This window comes from Lampetra planeri, chromosome 45 (assembly GCF_965212315.1).
Source record: "Lampetra planeri chromosome 45, kcLamPlan1.2.h2, whole genome shotgun sequence".
Lineage (NCBI taxonomy): Eukaryota > Metazoa > Chordata > Hyperoartia > Petromyzontiformes > Petromyzontidae > Lampetra > Lampetra planeri.
In genome coordinates this window covers 9703005-9725399 of record NC_136151.1, presented here as the reverse complement: position 1 = coordinate 9725399, position 22395 = coordinate 9703005, and the positions used below count along the sequence as shown (strand labels likewise).

Genomic DNA, 22395 nt, shown 5'->3' with positions numbered 1-22395 from the left:
CTCCCCCCCGCTAGGCCCCGCCCCCTACGGGATCCCAGACGGAGGATCGAGAAGAGCAGCGCGTTTGTGAAGGGGCCGCTATGAGCGGCACGCTCTATCTACTGCTCGCTGTCTCGCCACCGCCATACTTCACCACTCAGGTCAGTGGGGGGCCGCTGGGCCTTGGGGGGTGGTGGGGGGGGGGGCGCTGGGTGGGGCCCTCGGGTTGGCCAGGAGCCTCGGGCGAGATAGGAGGCTCGGGGTGGTGGTGGTGCAATAGATAGTACACACAACACATAGACTCAGCACTGCCACCCATATAATCAACACTGCCCATAGACTCAGCACTGCCCATAGACTCAACACTCACTGCCCATAGACTCATCACTACCCATAGACTCAACACTGCCCATTGACTCAACACTGCCCATAGACTCAACACTGCCCATAGACTCAACACTGCCCATAGACTCATCACTGCCCATAGACTCAATACTACCCATAGACTCAACACTGCACCATAGACTCATCACTGCCCATAGACTCAACACTGCCCATAGACTCAACACTGCCCATAGACTCAACACTACCCATAGACTCAACACTGCCCATAGACTGAACACTGCCCCATAGACTCAACACTGCCCATAGACTCAACACTGCCCATAGACTCAACACTGCCCATAGACTCAACACTGCCCATAGACTCAACACTGCCCATAGACTCAACACTGCCCATAGACTCAACACTGCCCATAGCCTCAACACTGCCCATAGACTCAACACTGCCCATAGACTCAACACTGCCCATAGCCTCAACACTGCCCATAGACTCAACACTGCCCATTGACTCAACACTGCCCATAGACTCAACACTACCCATTGATGATAGTAGGTTTTTACCCTTTTAACTGGTACAAAAACTGACACCTTTATTCAAGGCATCATGTTTGCAATGACCACAACACAAGTAGTCAAAAAAGCAAACAAAAAGAAGCAACTCTGATAAGGATGATAATATGCACTGTACCAGTTGAAAGGGTAAAAACCTACTATCATATTTTGCCACTGGTAAAAGAGATATCATAGTGTAAATGACTACCCATAGACTCAACACTGCCCATAGACTCAGCACTACCCATAGACTCAACACTACCCATTGACTCAACACTGCCCATAGACTCAGCACTGCCCATTGACTCAACACTGCTACCCACAGACTCAACACTGCCCCACACACTGAGGCATCTGTCCCGAGTTTGCGTAATCTCCACGTACCACCCACATGTCAAACTCTGCACGTACAGTACAAAGACAAAGATCACCCTTGTAGCCTCAACCGACTCTAGGGGCAAGTACACACAGACACACACACAGACACACACACCCAAACACACACACACACTGCCAAGTGCACACACACAAACACAGACACACACACACAAACACAGACATGTGTACACACACACAGACACGTGTACACACAGACACAGACACACACATAGACACACAGACACACAGACACACACATAGACACACACACAGACACACACATAGACACACACACACAGACATGTACACACACGTGTACACACAGACAAACACAGACACGTGCACACACACATTGACACTGACACACAGACACTGACAGATACACTGACAAATATGTGTCTAAATTTCGATTTAAAGCTTTCGTGACTGCAGGGATTCATCAAGAAAATATGTGTCTATGTGCCTATGTGTGTGTCAGTGTGTGTGTGTAGTGTGTGTGTCAGTGTGTGTGTGTAGTGTGTGTGCCAGTGTGTGTGTGTAGTGTGTGTGTCAGTGTGTGTGTGCAGTGTGTGTGTCAGTGTGTGTGTGTAGTGTGTGGGTCAGTGTGTGTGTGTAGTGTGTGTGTCAGTGTGTGTGTGTAGTGTGTGTCAGTGTCTGTGTGTGTTCGTGTGTGTAATGCACCGATTCTGCATATTAGTGATATAATATGGTGGTGATGATGATGATGGTGGTGGTGATGGTGATGATGGTGGTGGTGATGGTGATGATGGTGGTGATGATGATGGTGATGGTGGTGGTGATGGTGGTAATGGTTGACCTCTGACCCCAGGTCACCGAAGCTCAACTCTGAACTCACCGCCCCAGATGTGACCTCACCACTACCAGCAGAGGTGAGGTCACTCAAATACTACAAATACTATAACTACTGCAAATACTCAAATACTGTAACTACTCGAATACTACAAATACTACAAATACTATAACTACTCAAATACTACAAATACTACAAATGCTACAAATACTATAACTACTCAATTACTACAAATACTCAAATACTACAAATACTACTACTCAAATACTACAACTACTCAAATACTACAAATACTACAACTACTACAAATACTACAACTACTCAAATACTACAAATACTCAAATACTACAAATACTACAACTACTACAAATACTACAACTGCTCAAATACTACAAATACTCAAATACTACAAATACTAAAATACTATAACTACTCAAATACTACAACTACTCAAATACTACTACCACTCAAACTACTACTACTACTCATATACTACTACTACTCATATACTACTGTAGTGGTGTTATACTGGTAGGAACCACCTGGTTACACCAGCCGACAGGGGATTATTGTGTCCGTCCGTCGTGTATCCAAAAATGGGAGGGGTGGAGCTGGGTGGAGAAGGGAGGGTGGGGAGGGGCTCGGTGGGAAGGGTGGGGAGGGGCTGGGTGGGGATGGTCGGGAGGGGCTGGGTGGGGAGGGTGGGGCTGGGTGGGGGGTGGGAGGGGTGGGGCTGGGTGAGGAGGGGCGGGGGGGGAGGGGCTGGGTGGAGAGGGAGGGGCTGGGTGGGGAGGGGAGGGTGGGGAGGGGCTGGGTGGGGCTGGGTGGGGAGGGGAGGGTGGGGAGAGGCTGGGTGGGGAGGGTGGGGAGGGGCTGGGAGGGGAGAGTGGGGAGGGGCTGGGTGGGGAGGGTGGGGCTGGGTGGGGGGTGGGAGGGGTGGGGCTGGGTGGGGAGGGGCTGGTCACCCCGTGGTGCCCTTATAAACCTCAACGTTTAACCTACTCACGCCGGCTTGTGCCCGCCCTCACAGTCGGCCATATTTGCGGAATACACCACGCCGCCGTTGACCCTGGCCATTGACCGAGCAACTCAACGTGCTCCTACCAGCTCCCTCCGCAGGAATGTGTTAATCAATGGTGTTAATCAATGGGGTTCTGTGTTAATCAATGGTTCTCGGTGATAATCAATGGGGTTCAATGTTAATTGTTAATCAATGTGGTTCAGTGTTGATCAGTGGGGTTCAGTGTTAATCAATGGGGTTCGGTGATAATCAATGGATCTCAGTGTTAATCAATGGGGTTCAGTGATAATCAATGGTTCTCGGTGATAATCAATGGGGTTCGGTGTTAATCAATGGGTCTCAGTGTTAATCAATGGGTCTCAGTGTTAATGAATGGGTCTCAGTGATAATCAATGGGGTTCTGTGTTAATCAATGGTTCTTGGTGATAATCAATGGGGTTCGGTGTTAATCAATGTCTCAAATCGCCTCTGTCTCCCCCCCCCCCCCGCAGGGCCGCGCCTGATTGGCCGCCCGTCGCCATGGTGACCCGCAAGCTGCTCTCCCATTGGCCGAGGCGCCTCGTGCCTGGCGCCTGCCTCGCGGTGGCAGCTCTGCTCTGGCTGCTGCACACGCTGGGGTGTGGCCTAAACCACGGTGGGTGTGGCCTAAACCATTGTGGGCGTGGCCTAAACCGTTGTGGGCGTGGCCTAAACCATTGTGGGCCTGGCCTAAACCATTGTGGGCGTGGCCTAAACCATTGTGGGCGTGGTCTAAACCATCGTGGGTGTGGCCTAAACCATTGTGGGCGTGGCCTAAACCATTGTCGGTGTGGCCTAAACCACGGTGGGTGTGGCCTAAGCCATTGTGGGCGTGGACTAAACCATTGTGGGCGTGGCCTAAACCACGGTGGGTGTGGCCTAGACCATTGTGGGTGACTGACAGCACTTGCCCCTGCAGCCTGCTAGAGGCTACACGAGGGATCTTTGTCTGTGCGTAGGTGCCACTGACAGCACTTGCCCCTATAGCCTGCTAGAGGCTACACAGGGGATCTTTGTCTGTGTATAGGTGCCACTGACAGCACTTGCCCCTACAGCCTGCTAGAGGCTACACGGGGGATCTTTGTCTTTGTGACTGAATGCACACCTACCCACTATACCACCTACCCCCTCTACCCCCCCCACCTACCCACCCACCCAACTATCCCACCCCCCCCCCACCTACCCCCCCCACCTATCCCCCCCCACCTACCCCCCCCCCCCCACCTACCCCCCCCCCCCACTTACCCCCCCCACCTACCTACCCCCCCACGTACCCCCCCCCACCTACCTCCCCCCCCACCTACCCACCCCCCAGCCGAGGAGTCTGCCCCCCGTGTCCCGGAGGCGGTGGTGGGGCTCAGGCGAGAGGCAGGCCTGGGGCAGCACCAGGCCGAGCTGGTGGAGCAGGCGGCACAGCACCGGGGCCAGCTGCAGGTGCTGCGCAAACAGCTCCAACAGCTCAAGGTGAGCACCCCTCACCAGCCTCACCACCAGCCTCGCCACCATCACCACCCTCACCAGCCTCACCATCACCACCACCATCACCAGCCTCACCAGCCTCACCAGCCTCACCACCCTCACCCTCACCACCCTCTCCACCCTCACCACCAGCCACAGCACCCTCACGACCCTCTCCACCCTCACCACCACCCTCACCAGCCTCACCACCCTCATCAGCCTCACCACCACCCTCACGACCCTCTCAACCCTCACCACCACCCTCACGGCCCTCTCCACCCTCACCACCACCTTCACCAGCCTCACCACCCTCATCAGCCTCACCACCCTCACCCTCACCACCCTTTCCACCCTCACCAACAGCCTCACCACCCTCACGACCCTCTCCACCCTCTCCACCCTCACCACCCTCACCAGCCTCACCACCCTCACCAGCCTCACCAGCCTCACCGCCATCACCACCAGCCTCACCATCACCACCACCCTCACCAGCATCACCACCACCCTCACCACCCTCACCAGCAGCCTCACCACCCTCTCCACCACCACCACCCTCACCAGCCTCACCACCCTCACCACCATCATCACCACCACCCTCACCACCACCCTCACCACTATCATCACCACCACCCTCACCACCATCATCACAACCATCACCACCATCACCACCATCACCACCATCATCACCACCATTATCACCCATATGCCCAAATACCCATGCACCCACTCACCCACCCACTCATTCACTCACCCACTCACCCACCCCCCCACCCACTCACCCACCCCTTCCACCGACTCACCCACCCCTCCACCCACTCACCCACCCACTCACCCACCCACCCACTCACCCTCTAACCCACCCACTCACCCACCCACTCACTCACCCACTCACTCACCCACCCACCCACTCACCCACCCATCCACCCTCTAACCCACCCACTCACTCACCCCCCCACCCACTCACCCACCCACTCACTCACCCCCCCACCCACTCACCCACTCACCCACCCATCCACCCTCTAACCCACCCACCAACTCACCCACCCACCCACTCACCCACCCACTCACCCACCCACCCCCCCACTCACTCACCCACCCCTCTCCCCAGTCCGAACTCCACCACCGCACGGAGCAGTTGAAGACCCTGCAGGGTGCGGTGGTGGGCGGGGCCTCCGTGGTGGTGGGCGGGGCCTCCGCCGTGGTGGGCGGGGCCTCGGCCGTGGTGGGCGGGGCCTCCGTGGTGGGGAGGGAGGCGGCCCAAGCCGCTCCCCCCGCGCCCGTGGATGCCTCGGGCCCGGGCGGCCAGGCGAGCCTGCAGGCTTTCCTGACGTCGCAGGCCGAGCGCGCGGAGGTTCTGTGGGGGGGGCGCTACTCCAGCGAGTACGCGGTCATCCCCTACGACAGCTTTACAGCACACAAGGTGGTGCACCGCTCGCTCGCTCAGTCAGTCACTCACTCAGTCAGTCACTCAGTCACTCGCTCAGTCACTCAGTCACTTGCTCAGTCACTCGCTCAGTCAGTCACTCGCTCAGTCAGTCACTCGCTCAGTCACTCACTCAGTAACTCGGTCAGTCACTCGCTCAGTAACTCAGTCAGTCAGTCACTCGCTCAGTAACTCGGTCAGTCACTCGCTCAGTCAGTCACTCGCTCAGTCACTCACTCAGTCATTCACTCACTCAGTCACTTAGTCACTCACTCAGTCACTCAGTCAGTTACTCACTCAGTCACTCAGTCAGTCACTCGCTCACTCACTCACTGAGTCACTCACTGAGTCACTCACTGAGTCACTCACTGAGTCACTCACTGCACCAGGTGTACCAGCTGGAGACGGGGCTGACGCGCCACCCTGAGGAGCGGCCTCTCCGTCGCGACCGCCGCGAGGAGCTCGTGCAGGCCGTGGACGCCGCCATCGTCGCCCTCAACGGCGGGGAGCGGGCGGGGGGTGACGGATACTCACTCGCCCACTTCGCTGAGGGTACCTCTCACCCACCCACCCACTCACTCACCCAACCAACCACCCACCCACTCACTCATCCACCCACTCACTCACCCACTCACTTGCCCACCCATTCACCCACTCACTCGTCCACCCATTCACCCACTCACTCACCCACCCACTCACTCACCCACTCACTCACCCACTCACCCCCCACTCACTCACCCACTCACTTGCCCACCCACTCACTCACCCATCCACTCAGTCACCCACTCACTGGCCCACCCATTCACCCACTCACTCACTCACCCACTCACCCGCCACCCACTCACTTGCCCACCCATTCACCCACCCACTCACTCACCCACTCACCCCCCACTCACCCCCCACTCACCCCCCACTCCACCCACCCCCCCCATTCTCCCCACCGCAGGGCTGTTCCGCAGCGAGCGCGACAAGGGCACCGAGTATCGCCTCGCCTTCCGCCGCCCCACGGAGACCGACGGCTCTGACGACTCCACCGGGGTTGGCGGATCGCCGCTGCGCGTGGTCACGCTGTTCCGCCCGCTGGCACCGCCCGTGGTGGTGGCCGTGGAAGACGCCGGCGATGCTGGCCGTGGTGGTGGCGGTGGTGGCGGTGGTGGTGGTGGCGGTGGTGGCGGTGGTGGTGGTGGCGGTGGTGGCGGTGGTGGCGGGTATCTCCCGCCGCTCCACGTGGTGGTGCCGTTGGCACGGCGCACCAACGCGTTCCGCGCTTTCATGCAAAACTTTAGGTGGGCGGTGGTGACGGTGATGGTGGTGGTGGTGATGGTGACTGTGGTGACTGGTGATGGTGATGATGGTGGTGGTGTGTCTGTGTGTGTGTTTCTGTCTGTATGTGTGTGTCTATGTGTGTGTGTCTATCTGTGTGTGTGTCTGTGGACGGTGCTGTGGGGGGGAGTGCCAATTCCGATTGGCCTTTCCCCTCATGGCGTTTGTGACCACCACAGCGGCCAAATGGGGGCTCTGGGCGGGTGCGAGGGGCTGGTAACCCCTCCACCTTCAATAAATTACCATTAAACCACGACTGAAAAATGTAATAAATAAGCTTGTGCTGGAGGTCCCAGGGGGACAGGCGTCTATGACGTCTCCTGGCCAACTCCCATTTGGCGGAGCCAGGAGATTGAATCTTCACCCTCGGGGCTCCTCCAGAAACAACAAAAAGCCACTACGGATGGTCACGTGGAATGTTCGAACGCTCACTGCGGAGGAGAGGCTGCCACTCCTCTGTCGGGAGCTGGACCGGTACCACCTGGATCTCTGTGGCATTCAGGAGGTCGGGTGGACCGGCTCTGGCTCCTGCCACCATGAGAGGTGGACAGTCCTCTACTCGGGGAAGGAGACTACCAAACAACAGGGAGTGGCTCTTCTTCTGAACAAAATAATTAAGGGGGTGTGGGAGCGTGGTGGTGAGCTGTGGGAAGCGGTAAGCCATCTCAGTTGACCCGTGGCACCTGGGTCTGCCCCGTAACCTCCTGCCAGCGAGCGTTGGACACTTCACGTGGCCTCAAGGTGCACATGGCCTGGCACAAGCGTCGTGGTGACGTCACCACCACTTAGTGGCGAATGGCGGTTGTTGTGTCACAATGTGTGTGTATGTGATGCTGTGTGTGTAACGCTGTGTGTGTGTCAAGATGTGTGTGTGTCACGCTGTGTGTGTGACACCTTGTGTGACGCTGTGTGTGTGACGCTGTGTGTCTCACGCTGTGTGTGTGACGCTGTGTGTGACGCTGTGTGTGTGTCAAGATGTGTGTGTGTGACGCTGTGTGTGTGACGCTGTGTGACTGTGTGACGCTGTGTGTGTGACACTGTGTGTGACTCTGTGTGTGATGCTGTGTGTCTCACGCTGTGTGTGTGACGCTCTGTGTGTGACGCTGTGTGACGCTGTGTGTGGGATGCTGTGTTCGTGTGTGACGCTGTGTGTGACGCTGTGTGTGTGATGCTGTGTTCGTGTGTGACTCTGTGTGGCGCTACAGGCAGGTAGTTGCGAGCCAGCGTGGCCCGGTGCATCTGACCGTCGTTTACTTCGGATCTCCGGGACTCCGCGAGGTGGAAGACATCCTGAGGAGCACCCAGTGAGACGCACGCACGGACACACACACACATACACACACATACACACACACATACCTACACACATACACACACTGACACACAAACACATACACACACATACACACACACACGTACAGTGAGACCCAACTTTGACCTATGAATGCCCCTCCCCCCCTCCCCCACCCCTCCCACCCCTCCCCCCCACCCCCACATCCCAGGCTGGAGGGCTTCCCCAACGTCTCCATGGTGCCGCTGGCCGGGGAGTTCTCCCGCGGGGTTGGGCTCGACGCGGGGGCCCGGGCGTGGCCAGGTGGGGGTGGGGGGAGGGGCGGGGGGGTGTGGCCTGCGGCGGGCGAGGGGGCGTGGTCTACTGGGGGGGAGGTGCTGCTCTTCTTCTGTGACGTGGACGTCGTCTTCACGGCGGAGTTCCTCACTTCCTGTCGCACGCACGCACGGCCTGGTGGGTACCAGGGGCAGTGTTGTGTGTAGTGTAGTAGTAGTGTATCGTAGTGTAGTGTAGTGTAGAGTGTAGTGTATCGTAGTGTAGTGTATAGTGTAGTGTAGAGTAGTGTATCATAGTGTAGTGTAGAGTGTAGTGTAGTGTATAGTGTAGTGTATAGTGTAGTGTATAGTGTAGTGTAGTGTATAGTGTATCGTAGTGTAGTGTAGAGTGTAGTGTATCGTAGTATAGTGTGTAGTGTAGTGTATAGTGTATCGTAGTGTAGTGTATAGTGTAGTGTGTAGTGTGTACACTGTGTGTGTGTGTACACACTCTGTGTGTGTGTACACTGTGTGTGTGTACACTGTGTGTGTACACTGTGTGTGTGTGTGTACCTGTGTGTGTGTGTACACTGTGTGTGTGTACACTGTGTGTATACAGGCAGCAGGGTCTACTACCCGGTGGTGTTCAGCCTCTACAACCCGGCCATCGTCTACGCTCACCACGACAGCATGCCGCCCCTCGCGCAACAGCTGGTGGGTCACTCGGGGTCACGGGGGGTCACTGGGGGTCACTGGGGTCACGGGGGTCATTGGGGTGATGATGGTGGTAGTGATGGTGCTGTGATGGTGCTGTGATAGTACTATGATGGTGATGGCGGTGATGGTGGTGTTGGTGGTGATGGTGGTGATGGTGGTGATGGTGGTGGTGGTGATGGTGGTGATGGTGGTAGTGATGGTGGTGGTGGTGATGGTGGTGATGGTGATGGTGGTGATGGTGGTGATGGTGATGGTGGTGATGGTGGTGATGGTGGTGATGGTGATGGTGGTAGTGATGGTGGTGGTGATGGTGGTGGTGGTGGTGGTGATGGTGTTGGTGATGGTGGTGATGGTGATGTTGATGATGATGTGAGAGGCCAGGTGATCAAGAAGGAGACCGGCTTCTGGAGAGACTTTGGCTTCGGCATGACCTGCCAGTACCTCTCAGACTACCTCGCTGTCGGTGAGTTCCTCACCCACTCACCCACTCACCTACCCACACACTCACCCACCTACTCACTCATTCACCTACTCACGCACCCACCCACTCACTCACTCACCCACTCACCTACTCACTCACTAACCTACTCACCTACTCACCCACTCACTCACACACTCAGCCACCTACTCACTCGCTCACCTCCTCACTCACCCACTCACTCGCTCACTCACCCACTCAATCTCCCACTAACCCACCCACTCACTCACCCACTCACCCACCTACTCACGCACCCACTCACTCACTCACCCATTCACCTACTCACTCACTAACCTACTCACCTACTCACTCACCCACCTACTCACTCGCTCACTCGCTCACCCACTAACCCACCTACTCATTCGCTCACTCACCCACTCACCCACCCACCCACTCACTCACCCACTCACCCACCCACCCACCCACCCACTCACTCACCTACCCACCCACTCACCCACCCACTCACCCACCCACCCACCCACTCACCCACCCACTCACCCACCCACCCGCTCACCCACCCACCCACCCGCTCACCCACCCACTCACCCGCTCACCCACCCACCCACTCACTCACTCACCTATCCTACCACCCACCCCCCCACTATCTCCCCCCCCCACCCCCCCACCAGGCGGTTTCGACCCGGACATCCGTGGCTGGGGTGGGGAGGACGTGGCTCTCTACCGCAAGCACCTCCAGCGGGGCGCGGCGGCGGCGGGCACAGCGGCGGGGGCAGCTGCAGGGGCAGCTGCAGGGGCAGCAGCAGGGGTGCCTGGAGGGGCAGTTGGAGGAGTGGCAGTTGGAGGAGTGGCAGTTGGAGGAGGGGCAGTTGGAGGAGTGGCAGTTGGAGGAGTGGCAGTTGGAGGAGTGGCAGTTGGAAGGGCAGTTGGAGGGGCAGTTGGAGGAGGGGCGGTTGGAGGAGTGGCAGTTGGAGGGGCAGTTGGGGTAGGGGCGGTTGGAGGGGCGGTTGGAGGGGCGGTTGGAGCAGCAGCAGCAGGAGGAGGAGGAGGCTTTGTGGTGGTTCGCGCTCCGGCCCGCGGCCTCTTCCACCTGCACCACGCCAAGCGGTGCCCGCGGGGCCTGGCGGGGGCTCAGCGCCGCGCCTGCCTCCAGACTCGCGCCCTCACCGAGGCCTCGCACGCCCAGCTCGGGGGGCTCGTGCTGGCGGGGGGGGGCGGGGGGGGGGAGGGGAGGAGGAGGGGGGGGATGAGGGGGGGGGAGGAGGAGGGGGAGGGGGGGGGAGGGTGCTGATGTGGGGGGGTTGGGGAAGGAGGTGGGAGGTGGTGGTGGAGTTGGTGGAGGAGGTGTTGGTGGTGGTGGATTGGAGAGGCGCAGTGATGAGGGGGATGGCGGTGGCGACGCTCGGGAAGGCGGCCCAGGAAGTGATCGCCGGCCGGAGCCGGGACCTGGAAACCGGATCCGGAACTGAATCCGGAACTGGACCAGGAACTGAATTTGGAACTGGAACTGAAACCAGAAAGTAAACCAGAACTGAATCCGGAACTGAATCCGGAACCGGAGCAGAAATGGAATCCAGAACTGGAGCAGGAACTGAATCCGGAACTGGAACTGAACCCAGAACGTAAACCAGAAATGAATCCGGAACTGGAGCCGGAAATGAATTCCGGAAGTGTCTCTGCCTCTGTGTGTGTGTCTGTGTGTCTGTGTGTGTGTCTGTGTGTGTGTCTGTGTCTGTGTGTCTCTGTGTGTGTGTCTCTGCCTCTGTGTCTGTGTGTGTGTCTGTGTGTGTGTGTGTCTGTGTGTCTCTGTGTGTGTCTCTGCCTCTGTGTCTGTGTGTGTGTCTGTGTGTCTGTGTGTGTGTCTGTGTGTGTGTCTCTGCCTCTGTGTGTGTGTCTCTGTGTGTGTCTGTGTGTCTCTGTGTCTGTGTGTGTCTCTGTGTTTGTCTCTGTGTTTGTGTCTGTCTGTGTCTCTGTGTGTCTGTGTGTCTCTGTGTCTGTGTGTGTCTCTGTGTTTGTGTCTGTCTGTGTGTCTGTGTGTCTGTGTGTCTCTGTGTGTTTGTGTGTGTGTCTCTGTGTGTCTCTGTGTGTCTCTGTGTGTGTCTCTGTGTCTGTGTCTCTCTGTCTGTCTCCTGTCACTTACTCAGCCACTCACCCTCCCATTATTACCCTGAGCAGTATTACCCAGCCTACGAGGTGGACAAGCGGCTGTGTGATCATCATCACGGCTGTGTGATCATCATTACGTTGAACTTCTTTCACACCGTACGTAGCCAAACGCGGCTAATTGGAGGTGCACTGTTGAGTCTATGGGTAGTGTTGAGTCTATGGGGCAGTGCTGAGTCTATGGGCAGTGTTATTCTATGGGCAGTGTTGAATCTACATGGGCAGTGTTAGTCTATGGGCAGTGGACCCATCAGCTCCATCTCTTCTCCAGCCAATGTCGTGCCCGTTTAGCTCCCTCTACGCGGCCAAACAGAAGCTGCTGTTGATGGTGGTGGTGGTTCGTGTGGAACTCCTTGAGCTGACGAACATCAACTTGGCGAGTTTAAATTTTAAAAAGAAAACTTGGGCCAAGTTGTAAAATATATTTAATTATTATTATACAGAATGTTTCTTTCACCCACACACCCACTCACCCACTCACCCACCCATCCACACACTCACCCACCCAGCCACACACCCACCCACCCATACACTCACCCATCCACTTACCCACCCACACACTCACCCACACACCCACTCACCCACCCACTCACTCACTCACTCACCCAACCATACACTCACCCACCCATACACTCACCCACACACCCACCCACACTCACCCACCCATCCACTCACCTACCCATACACTCACCCACACACTCACCCACCCATACACTCACCCACACACTCACCCACCCATCCACTCACCCACCCACTCACCCATCCACTCACCCAACCATACACTCACCCACCCATCCACTCACCTACCCATACACTCACCCACACACTCACCCATCCACACACTCACCCATTCACTCACTCACCCACCCACTCTCCTCTGACTGTAACAGACGATATGGTCTTTAACCGTTACTTTGAACGCCTTGGGTAAGCTGGGTCCCAGCTTAGCCTCTTAGTTCGATTGTGCTACCTCGGCTACCCCCAGGTAGCCTCTAGCAGGCTGTAGGGGCAAGTGCTGTCAGTAGCACCTACACACAGACAAATATCCCCCGTGTAGCTTCGAGCAGGGCTAAAGGGGAAAGTGCTGTTACACACAGACAAAGATCCCCCGTGTAGCCTCTAGCAGGCTGTAGGGGCAAGTGCTGTTAGTAGCAGCATCACCTATGAAGGCTACTGGCACTGGCTACACACAGAGGGGGTGGTGTGGCCAGCACCACCACGCCCGGCCGCCTTTGTCTCTCCCCCAGTGCTAGCGATGTTCACTACACCACCACTACACCACCACCACCGCTACTACACCACCACTACACCACCACCGCTACACCACCACCACCACTACACCACCACCGCTACTACACCACCACTACACCACCACCACTACACCACCACCACTACACCACCACCACCGCTACTACACCACCAATACACCACCACCGCTACACCACCACCACCGCTACACCACTACACCACCACTACACCACCACCGCTACACCACCACCGCTACACCACCACCGCTACACCACCACCCTCGACGCGAGTGCGTGCGCGTCTGCCTTGCCATAAACAACGACGACGACGATGGCGTCCGTCTGCTTCTGTTGTGTGACGAGCGAGCACCCTGCTCCTCCCCCACCTGGGGCGCATCACTGAGCTACTATACACTACTATATACACTACACTATACACTACTATATACACTACACTATACACTAAATTATACACTACACTATACACTACTATACACTACACTATACACTACATTATACACTACACCACTATACACTACACTATACACTACACTATACAGTACTATACACTACATTATACACTACACTATACACTACATTATACACTACACTATACACTACATTATACACTACTATACACTACACCACTATACACTACTATACACATTATACACTACACTATACACTACATTATACTATACACTACTACACTATACACTACACTACTATACACTACACCACTATACACTACACTACTATACACTACACTACTATACACCACTACTATACACTAAACTATACTGTACACTACACTATACACTACTGTACACTACACTACTATACACTACACTACTAAAAAGACACATCCAGATGTGTGTGTGTCTTATCCTTCACACACAAAGACGCACACAGTATATATTGTCGTAAAGAAACGCTGTGGTGGTTACAAACGCCATGAAGGGAAAGTGGGCACTGCCCACCACAGCGTTACCGTCCGGCACCACGAGGAGGTAGGGGGTTGTTTTTGCCGGATACACACATCGGTAGTTACACACACACAGTCACACAAACACAGAGACACAACAACAATCGCCATTCGTCACTAAGTGTCGGTGACGTCACCACGACGCTTGTGCCAGGCCATGTGCACCTTGAGGCTACCACGTGAAGTATCGAACGCCCGTCGGTAGGAGGTCACCGCTACACCACCATCACTACACTACCGCTACACCACCGCCACACCACCACACCACCACCATTACACCACCACTACGCCACCACTACACCATCACCACTACACCACCGCCACACCACAACCACCACACCACCACCATTACACCACCGCCACACCACCGCTACACCACCACAACGACCGGCATCATCAGGCGACGTCCGCGGATTTGTGGAGAAATCTTCCTGCTTTGCTGAATGAATAAGAGGGGATAGACGTGATGGCACCACTTGTGAGCGCTTTTTTGGGCGAGTTGGGAGGGGATTCATGCCCTTAAATCACCGTGGGTTTCCATTGCCGCGTGGGTTCCTCGTGATTTTGGACGATTTTTGACCCCCCCCCTCGTCACAAAAAGTCAGACCCCTCCCCCCCTCAAATATGACGTCACAAAGCTCTGCTCCCCTCCCCCCCCCAAAAAACCACATTTACATTTTGAAAATAAAACATGCTTCAAATCGTTTTAAAGTATTGTCATTGTAGTGCGTATTTAACGTGGCGCTGTACTCTGATGTTGTAGGAGTGTTGTTATGACGATTCGTGTTGTTATAACAATTCTATATTTATTTAAAGTTGCGCATTTTTACGTGTTTTTATGTGACGTCACATTTCTCAACCCCTCCCCCCCGTCGTCACACATCGTCACAAATGTCTGACCCCCCCCCCCCCAGGTGCATGACGTCATTTATGGACGGCCCCAAATGGGACTTCTGAGCCCGCATTTTCCCTTTCAAAGCGACGGTGTCGATCACTCGGCAGAGAGGGAGAGACACGGAGAATCGAGAATTCCGTCTTAATCACGTGCGATTGAAAATCGAATAAATGAAAAAAATGTCAGCGGCGCCACGTGAGTTCTCCGCCACAGGTTTTAAAAAAGATAAATTGTCTTATTATTTTTTAAAATCATTATTTTTAAAAATATTTATATTTTTTCTTATTATTTTAGAAAAATAATAATTTCTATTTTTCTTATTATTTTAAAAAATAATGATTTTTTTTAAATTATTATTTATATTTTTCTTAATATAAAAAAAACTATTATGTAATAAAAAGCATTATTTTTATTTTTTCTTATTATTTTTTAAAAATTGTTATTTATATTTTTTCTTATTATTTATTTAAAAAAAATTATTTTTTATTATTATAATTTTTTATGACATTTTTTTCTTCCCGTGGCCACCAACTCGCCGCGGCCGAAAGTCCTGGCTTAACCGCGTCCGGATTCGAACCCAGGTGGTGGGTTTTTTTGGGTTTTCGGACGATGCCACCCCTCACCACAGAGCAACCGCAGTTCCGGCGTTCTTTTTCATAGACATTTTATTTTATTTCTCACCCTGCACAGCCATCCCGTAGCACCGAATCACGAGCAGTCAAACGTGCGCGTGACCCCCTTTCTGCTTGCATGCACTTTCCCACGATTCAAAGAGCACGTGACTCATAACGTGAATTGGTGGCGACGGACGCGATAAGAGGGGGTGGGTGGGGGTGGGGTCCCCCCACCCCCACCCACCCCCCAACTCGTTTTGGACGTCAACGTCGGAGGAGCTGTCGCCGATTCGAGGCCACCACCTTCCTCCTGATTTGCGCTTCGCGGTGTGAAGTTGAAGGCAAGTCCACACACACACGCGCACACACTCGTACGCACGCGCACACACACGCATACACTCGCGCACACACGCGCGCAAACACTTGCACACACACTTGCACACACACGCACACACATGCGCACACACACGCGCGCACACTCGCACACACGCGCACACACACGCGCGCACTCGCACACACGCGCACACACGCACACACTCGCACACACTCGTACACACGCGCGTGTCTGCGTGGACTTGCCGATGACCGGTACCAGCGGTATCAAGATCGACCTCTGTGGAGGAGGAGCCTCGTGAAGGACGCTGCTGCTACTGGGCAGTGCCAGGCTAGGTGCACGTTGAGGCTATTGGACAGTTAGAGGCAGTCGCCCCTCCAGCAATAACATCGGAGGGTGGAGGAGCGACGCTCACAACAACGAGCAGAGCGCCGGGCGGATAAAATGCAGCAAGTTGGCACAGTAGCCCCCCTACAGCCGGTGGTGCATCTACCGGTCATCTCAGTCACTACAACCCATGGCAGCTGCTGGGTCTGTCCCATGACCTCCTACCGGCGGGCGTTTGAGACTTCACGTGGTTTCGACGTGGTGCACCTAGCCTGGCACAGGCGTCGTGGTGACATCACCGCCGCTTGGTGGCAAATGGCGGTCGTCGTCGTCATTGTTTGTGTGTTCGGGCGTTTCAGTAAAATAGCCGTCCAAACGCACGTGATTCATTTGGTCAATTACGTGGGTGAACATCCTATAGTTTTTGCATCTCTATTATTTAGTTTGGTGCCATTCGTACGTTGGTGGTGTTGGTGGGGGCAGTGGCAGTGGCGGTGGTGGTGGTGGGGGCGGTGGTGGTGGCCAACGCTCTCCAATTTCGATCGAACGTCCCTCCCCCCTCCTTTGAGGGGACCGGGTCCACCGATTGATTCTGCGCTTGACTCTGTGCCGGCGGTGCAGACTCTATCGGCCATCGTCAACGTGCGTCGTCATCAACGTGCGTCGTCATAGTCACTTTTCTTCTTTCTATTCCTCTCCCTCGTCGTTTTCGCTTTTGCCGCGGGGGAATTTTCCTCGGCTCCTCCTCCTCCGGCAGCCCATCGAACAAATTACCCTCCCTCAGCACCGTTTTTTTTGCGACGCTCGGCCTCCGCAGGGAACAGGTAGGCGGCGGCGTGGCATGCGGCGGCGGCGCCGCTGGCAAAGCGCAGAAGAAGCACGGAAGAAGCGTGGAAGAAGCTCGGAGGCCCTCGCGAGGGGGGCGGGTGCCGGCCCTCGTCACTTCTCCCGCGTTTCGGCCGTCGCCTTGGTGTAGGCGAGGCCCTTGTAGACCCCCTCCATGGGGACGTCGAAGGTGGCGCCGTTCAACAGGGTCATGCGCACCGTGCCCTTGTAGGGGAGGTCGATTTCCGCGCGGCCGATGTTGATGTCGATGGACACCGTCTTGCCCGGGGGCACGATGACGTCGAACGAGAGGAGCTCGGTCTTCGACTCGGAGTTCTCGATGCTGCGGGTGCTCTCGGTGCCCACCGTGAAGCTGAAGCCGCTCTGCACCTCGACGACGTCGGGGATGCCGGCCTTGACGCTGATGCTGACGGTCGCCTCGAGCTTGTTCGCGATCGACCACGACGAGGTCTTGGTCAGCGTCTTGGAGGTCTCCACCTTGTAGGTTTGCGGGACGGAGCCCCGGTTCTTGTAGCTGATGGACTTGATCTCCTCCATCTGGACCTTTGGGAGCTCCCGGTGCAGCGTCGGGTACGTCACGTTGATCATCTCGGACCGCTTCACCGAATTGATGAACACGAAGCCCATGCAGTCGATGTCCGAGCCGCCCTTGCCCAGAATCCCAAGGCAGATCCCCGAGCCGATGTCGATGGGGTACTCCGTCTTCAGCCCCCAGTCGGTCATCTTCACGAAGAATTCCCGCCCCTTGCTGGTCTTGAACTTGATGGCGCCCAGGCGCGTGCCGGCGCCGTTGCCCCACAGCGACAGCGACGAGAAGAGCTCGCCGGGCTGGAAGACGAACTCGCTGTGGGATCCCGACGGGCTGCCGTACTGCGCGGACGTTCCGTTGGTCAGCCAGGCCTTCACACACTTCACCTGCCACCCGCCCACCCACACCCAGATCTTCTCAAGCGTCGCCCCGTTGTTCCTGCCGTCGAAGCTGAAGTTGGTGCCGCCTTGTCCTCCGCACGTGTGTATGGCCAGTGGGTACGGCATTCTCTCCTCTCTCGACCTGCTCGGCGCAAGACGCACGCACGCACGTGAACATCGCGACGGTCACCCGCAAGCTCTGCGTCAATCTACGCGCGCAATGTCGCTTGATAGACAGATTCGCTTTATCCGGCGTCGTTATGGCGATTCCCAAAAAAAGGAACATACGTTGGGTCAGATAATTAACGACCGGTAAAATAGCTGGCGACGAAAAAAAAGTTCAAGTCTCAATGACGGAAAGGTTTGAGCATTGACGAGCGTCGCTGTTTTGAGAATTACTGCTTCGTTTAAAGCGCAGGAGGCTTTTGCGACCAACGTCATCCATAATAGAGGGTTTTTTTTCTGGATTAGATCGCCACGTGAATATATAAATGCGTCGTTAAAACCCCGCCACCACCGACACACGCCAACCGGTAGGGGTTTGTCACGTAAACAGAGCGTGGCCAATCCGTTACTGGTGTAGAGGAGAGATGTACGCGGTGCGCGCAGTTAAGCGGGTGCAACTGAGGACGAACAGGTGTGTGCGCGTTGCGACACGAGGTTTGCACCGACAAACCACCGGTAACTATGGGGATAAGCGGGTGCAAACGAGGGCGAGCAGGTGGGCACGTTGAGGCAGGAGGTTGGCGTCGGGGAAACGGAAGATGGGGGGGGGGTGATGATAAGGGACAGATGGGTGAGCGGGTATGAGGCAACGGTAGGTGAGTGCAGCGGTGGAGTTCTAAGAGTCTAAGAGTCGCTGTGTGCAGAGTCACTGATGGGTGGGGTGGGTGGCGTGGGTGGGATGGGTGGAGTGGGGTGGGTGGGGTGCTGTGGGTGGTAGGTGGGATGGTAAGTGGGGTGGGTGGGGTAGGGTGGGTGGGTGTTGTGGGTGGTAGGTGGGGTGGGTAGGTGGGGTGGGGTGGGGTGGGTGGGGTGGGCTGCGTGGCATGGGTGGGGTGGGTAGGTGGTGTGGAGTGGGTGGGGTGGGTGGTGGGTGGTAGGTGGGGTGGGTGGGGTGTGGTGGGTGGGGTGGAGTGTGTGGGGTGAGAGGAGTTGGTCGGGTGGGTGGGGTGGGTGGGGTCGGGTGGGGTGGGTGGTAGTAGCTACTACTGTAGGCGCAGCTTTCTCATACAAAAAAATAAGAGACGCCTTCACTGCCGCGTGTTTGAGGTGTCTTCAATCAAAACTCTTTATTTATTTATTAGTTGCACAAAAACGAGCGATGTCTAAAGTTGATATCTTCGCCTGCCCACGCGCTGCCGTGTCACGCTGCCGGACGTTCCAGGACTGTGTCCACTCGCTGACTGCCCAACTATTCTCACAACTTCTCGTTTATACTGTGAGACCGGAAGTGACGTCACGGGTTCAACCAACGGAGCGTCCAACCACAGGAGGGGGGGGGGGCTGTTTCTAAATAGTTGGAATATTCCAAATCAAATATAAGCAGTCTGTCAACAAATGTATGACGGATGTACATCAAATGTATACACATAAATAATACATTCACTCTTTGTCTTATGGTTCTTACAGCTACTATTTATGTAGCTACTACACATGTAGTAGCTACTACACGTGTCGTAACTACACATGTAGTAGCTACTACATGTGTCGTAGCTACACATGTAGTAGCTACTACATGTGTCGTAGCTACATGTGTCGTAGCTACTACATGTGTAGTAGCTACACCACGTGTAGTAGCTACTACATGTGTCGTAGCTACATGTGTCGTAGCTACTACATGTGTAATAGCTACTACATGTGTAATAGCTACTACATGTGTAGTAGCTACTACATGTGTCGTAGCTACATGTCTAGTAGCTACATGTCTAGTAGCTACATGTCTAGTAGCTACACGTGTAGTAGCTACTACTTATGTAGCTACTACTCGTGTAGTAGCTACTACTCGTGTAGTAGCTAATACACGTGTAGCTACCACTCATGTAGCTACATGTAGTAGCTACAGCGGTGCAAATCGCGAGGCCGTTGTGAGCATGGACTTACATGTAATTCCAGAAAACAATAATTCGAATATTTACTTTGGCGATTTCAATCGCGATAATCACTCACCACTCACGACTCACACATCTCACAACTCACACTCACTACTGACACTCACCACCCACACAACTCACCACTCACTACTCACACTCACCACTCACACAACTCACCACTCACACAACTCACCACTCACTACTCACCATTCACGACTCACACTCAGCTCGCATACTCACCACTCACACAACTCACCACTCACAACTCACCACTCACGACTCATACTCTCCTCGCATACTCACCACTCACATTCAACACTCACCACTCACACTCACTCAGTCACTACTCTTCCGTTCACACTCACCACTCAGGAACTCACCACTCACCCTCAATACTCACACGCACTACTTACACTCACTACTGACACTCACAACTCACACAACTCCCCTCTCACAATCACCACTCACACCACTCACAACTCATCACTCACAAATCACCACTCACACCACTCACAACTCATCACTCACCACTCACAAATCACCACTCATCACTCACAACTCACCACTCACAAATCCCCACTCACACCACTCACAACTCACCACTCACAACTCACCACTCACAAATCACAACTCACCACTCACAACTCATCACTCACAAATCACCACTCACAACTCATCACTCACAACTCACACCACTCACAACTCATGTCACTTCTCATCACTCACAACTCACCACTCACAACTCACCACTCACAAATCACAACTCACAACTCACCACTCACAACTCATCACTCACAAATCACCACTCACAACTCATCACTCACAACTCACACCACTCACAACTCATGTCACTTCTCATCACTCACCTCACACACTCACCACACACTCCCTCACTACTCACCCGGTCACAATCACACTGCACAATGACCACTCACACTCAATCACCTCTAACAACTCACCACTCACCTCTCACAACTCACCACTCACACCACTCACCTCTCACACTCACTACTCACACCACTCACCTCTCACTACTCACCACTCACACCACTCACCTCTAACAACTCACCGTTCACCTCTCACCACTCACACCACTCACCTCTCACACTCACTACTCACACCACTCACCTCTCACCACTCACACCACTCACCTCTAACAACTCACCACTCACCTCTCACACTCACTACTCACACCACTCACCTCTCACACTCACTACTCACCCCACTCACCTCTCACCACTGACCACTCACACCACTCACCTCTAACAACTCACCACTCACCTCTCACACTCACTACTCACACCACTCACCTCTCACCACTCACCACTCACACCACTCACCTCTAACAACTCACCACTCACCTCTCACCACTCACCACTCACACCACTCACCTCTAACAACTCACCTCTCACACTCACTACTCACACCACTCACCTCACAACTCACCACTCACAACTCACTTCACACCACTCTCCTCTCACAACTCACCACTCACCTCTCACAACTCACCACTCACAACTCACCACTCACCTCTCACAACTCACCACTCACAACTCACCACTCACCTCTCACAACTCACCTCTCACAACTCACCACTCACAACTCACCACTCACCTCTCACAACTCACCTCTCACAACTCACCACTCAACACTCACGAAATCACGACTCTCCCGCTCACACTCGCAACTTAACACTCACCACTGAACTCTCACACCACTCACCTCTCACGACTCACAATCATCTCGCACACTCACAACTCACTACTCACCACTCACACTCACCACTCACCACTCTCGCTCACCACTCACCACAAGGGGCTTAACTCTTGACAGGGAATCGACGTCACTCTCCAATCCTCCTCCCTCCTCTCGCTGGAACCTCTCGCACTTTTATAGCCACCGACCCACGTGGCCACGTGGTCAACCGACCCACGTGGGCCACGTGGTCAACCGACGCACATAGCGCACCGGCGCGTGCC

At 54.9% G+C, this 22395-nt stretch overlaps 2 protein-coding genes across 2 annotated transcripts; one reads left to right on the top strand and one right to left on the bottom strand.

Annotated features, from left to right (window-relative positions):
* Positions 1-14: 14 nt before the first annotated feature.
* LOC144733201 (chondroitin sulfate N-acetylgalactosaminyltransferase 1-like) lies at positions 15-17240 on the top strand. The gene is made up of 13 exons (XM_078614993.1): positions 15-140; positions 2081-2141; positions 3575-3717; positions 4417-4565; positions 5668-5979; positions 6372-6534; positions 6929-7268; positions 8511-8609; positions 8808-9049; positions 9470-9564; positions 9949-10030; positions 10675-11207; positions 17190-17240. Exons 3-13 carry the CDS (start codon positions 3603-3605, stop codon positions 17238-17240), a joined length of 2181 nt encoding a protein of 726 aa, XP_078471119.1. The 5' UTR covers positions 15-140; positions 2081-2141; positions 3575-3602.
* On the bottom strand, positions 15941-22264 carry LOC144733241 (aerolysin-like protein). Its single transcript, XM_078615029.1, has 2 exons — positions 22226-22264; positions 15941-18465 (listed from the first exon to the last, which is right to left on the bottom strand). Exon 2 carries the CDS (start codon positions 18447-18449, stop codon positions 17508-17510), a length of 942 nt encoding a protein of 313 aa, XP_078471155.1. The 5' UTR covers positions 18450-18465; positions 22226-22264; the 3' UTR covers positions 15941-17507.
* Between the last annotated feature and the right edge of the window lie 131 nt (positions 22265-22395).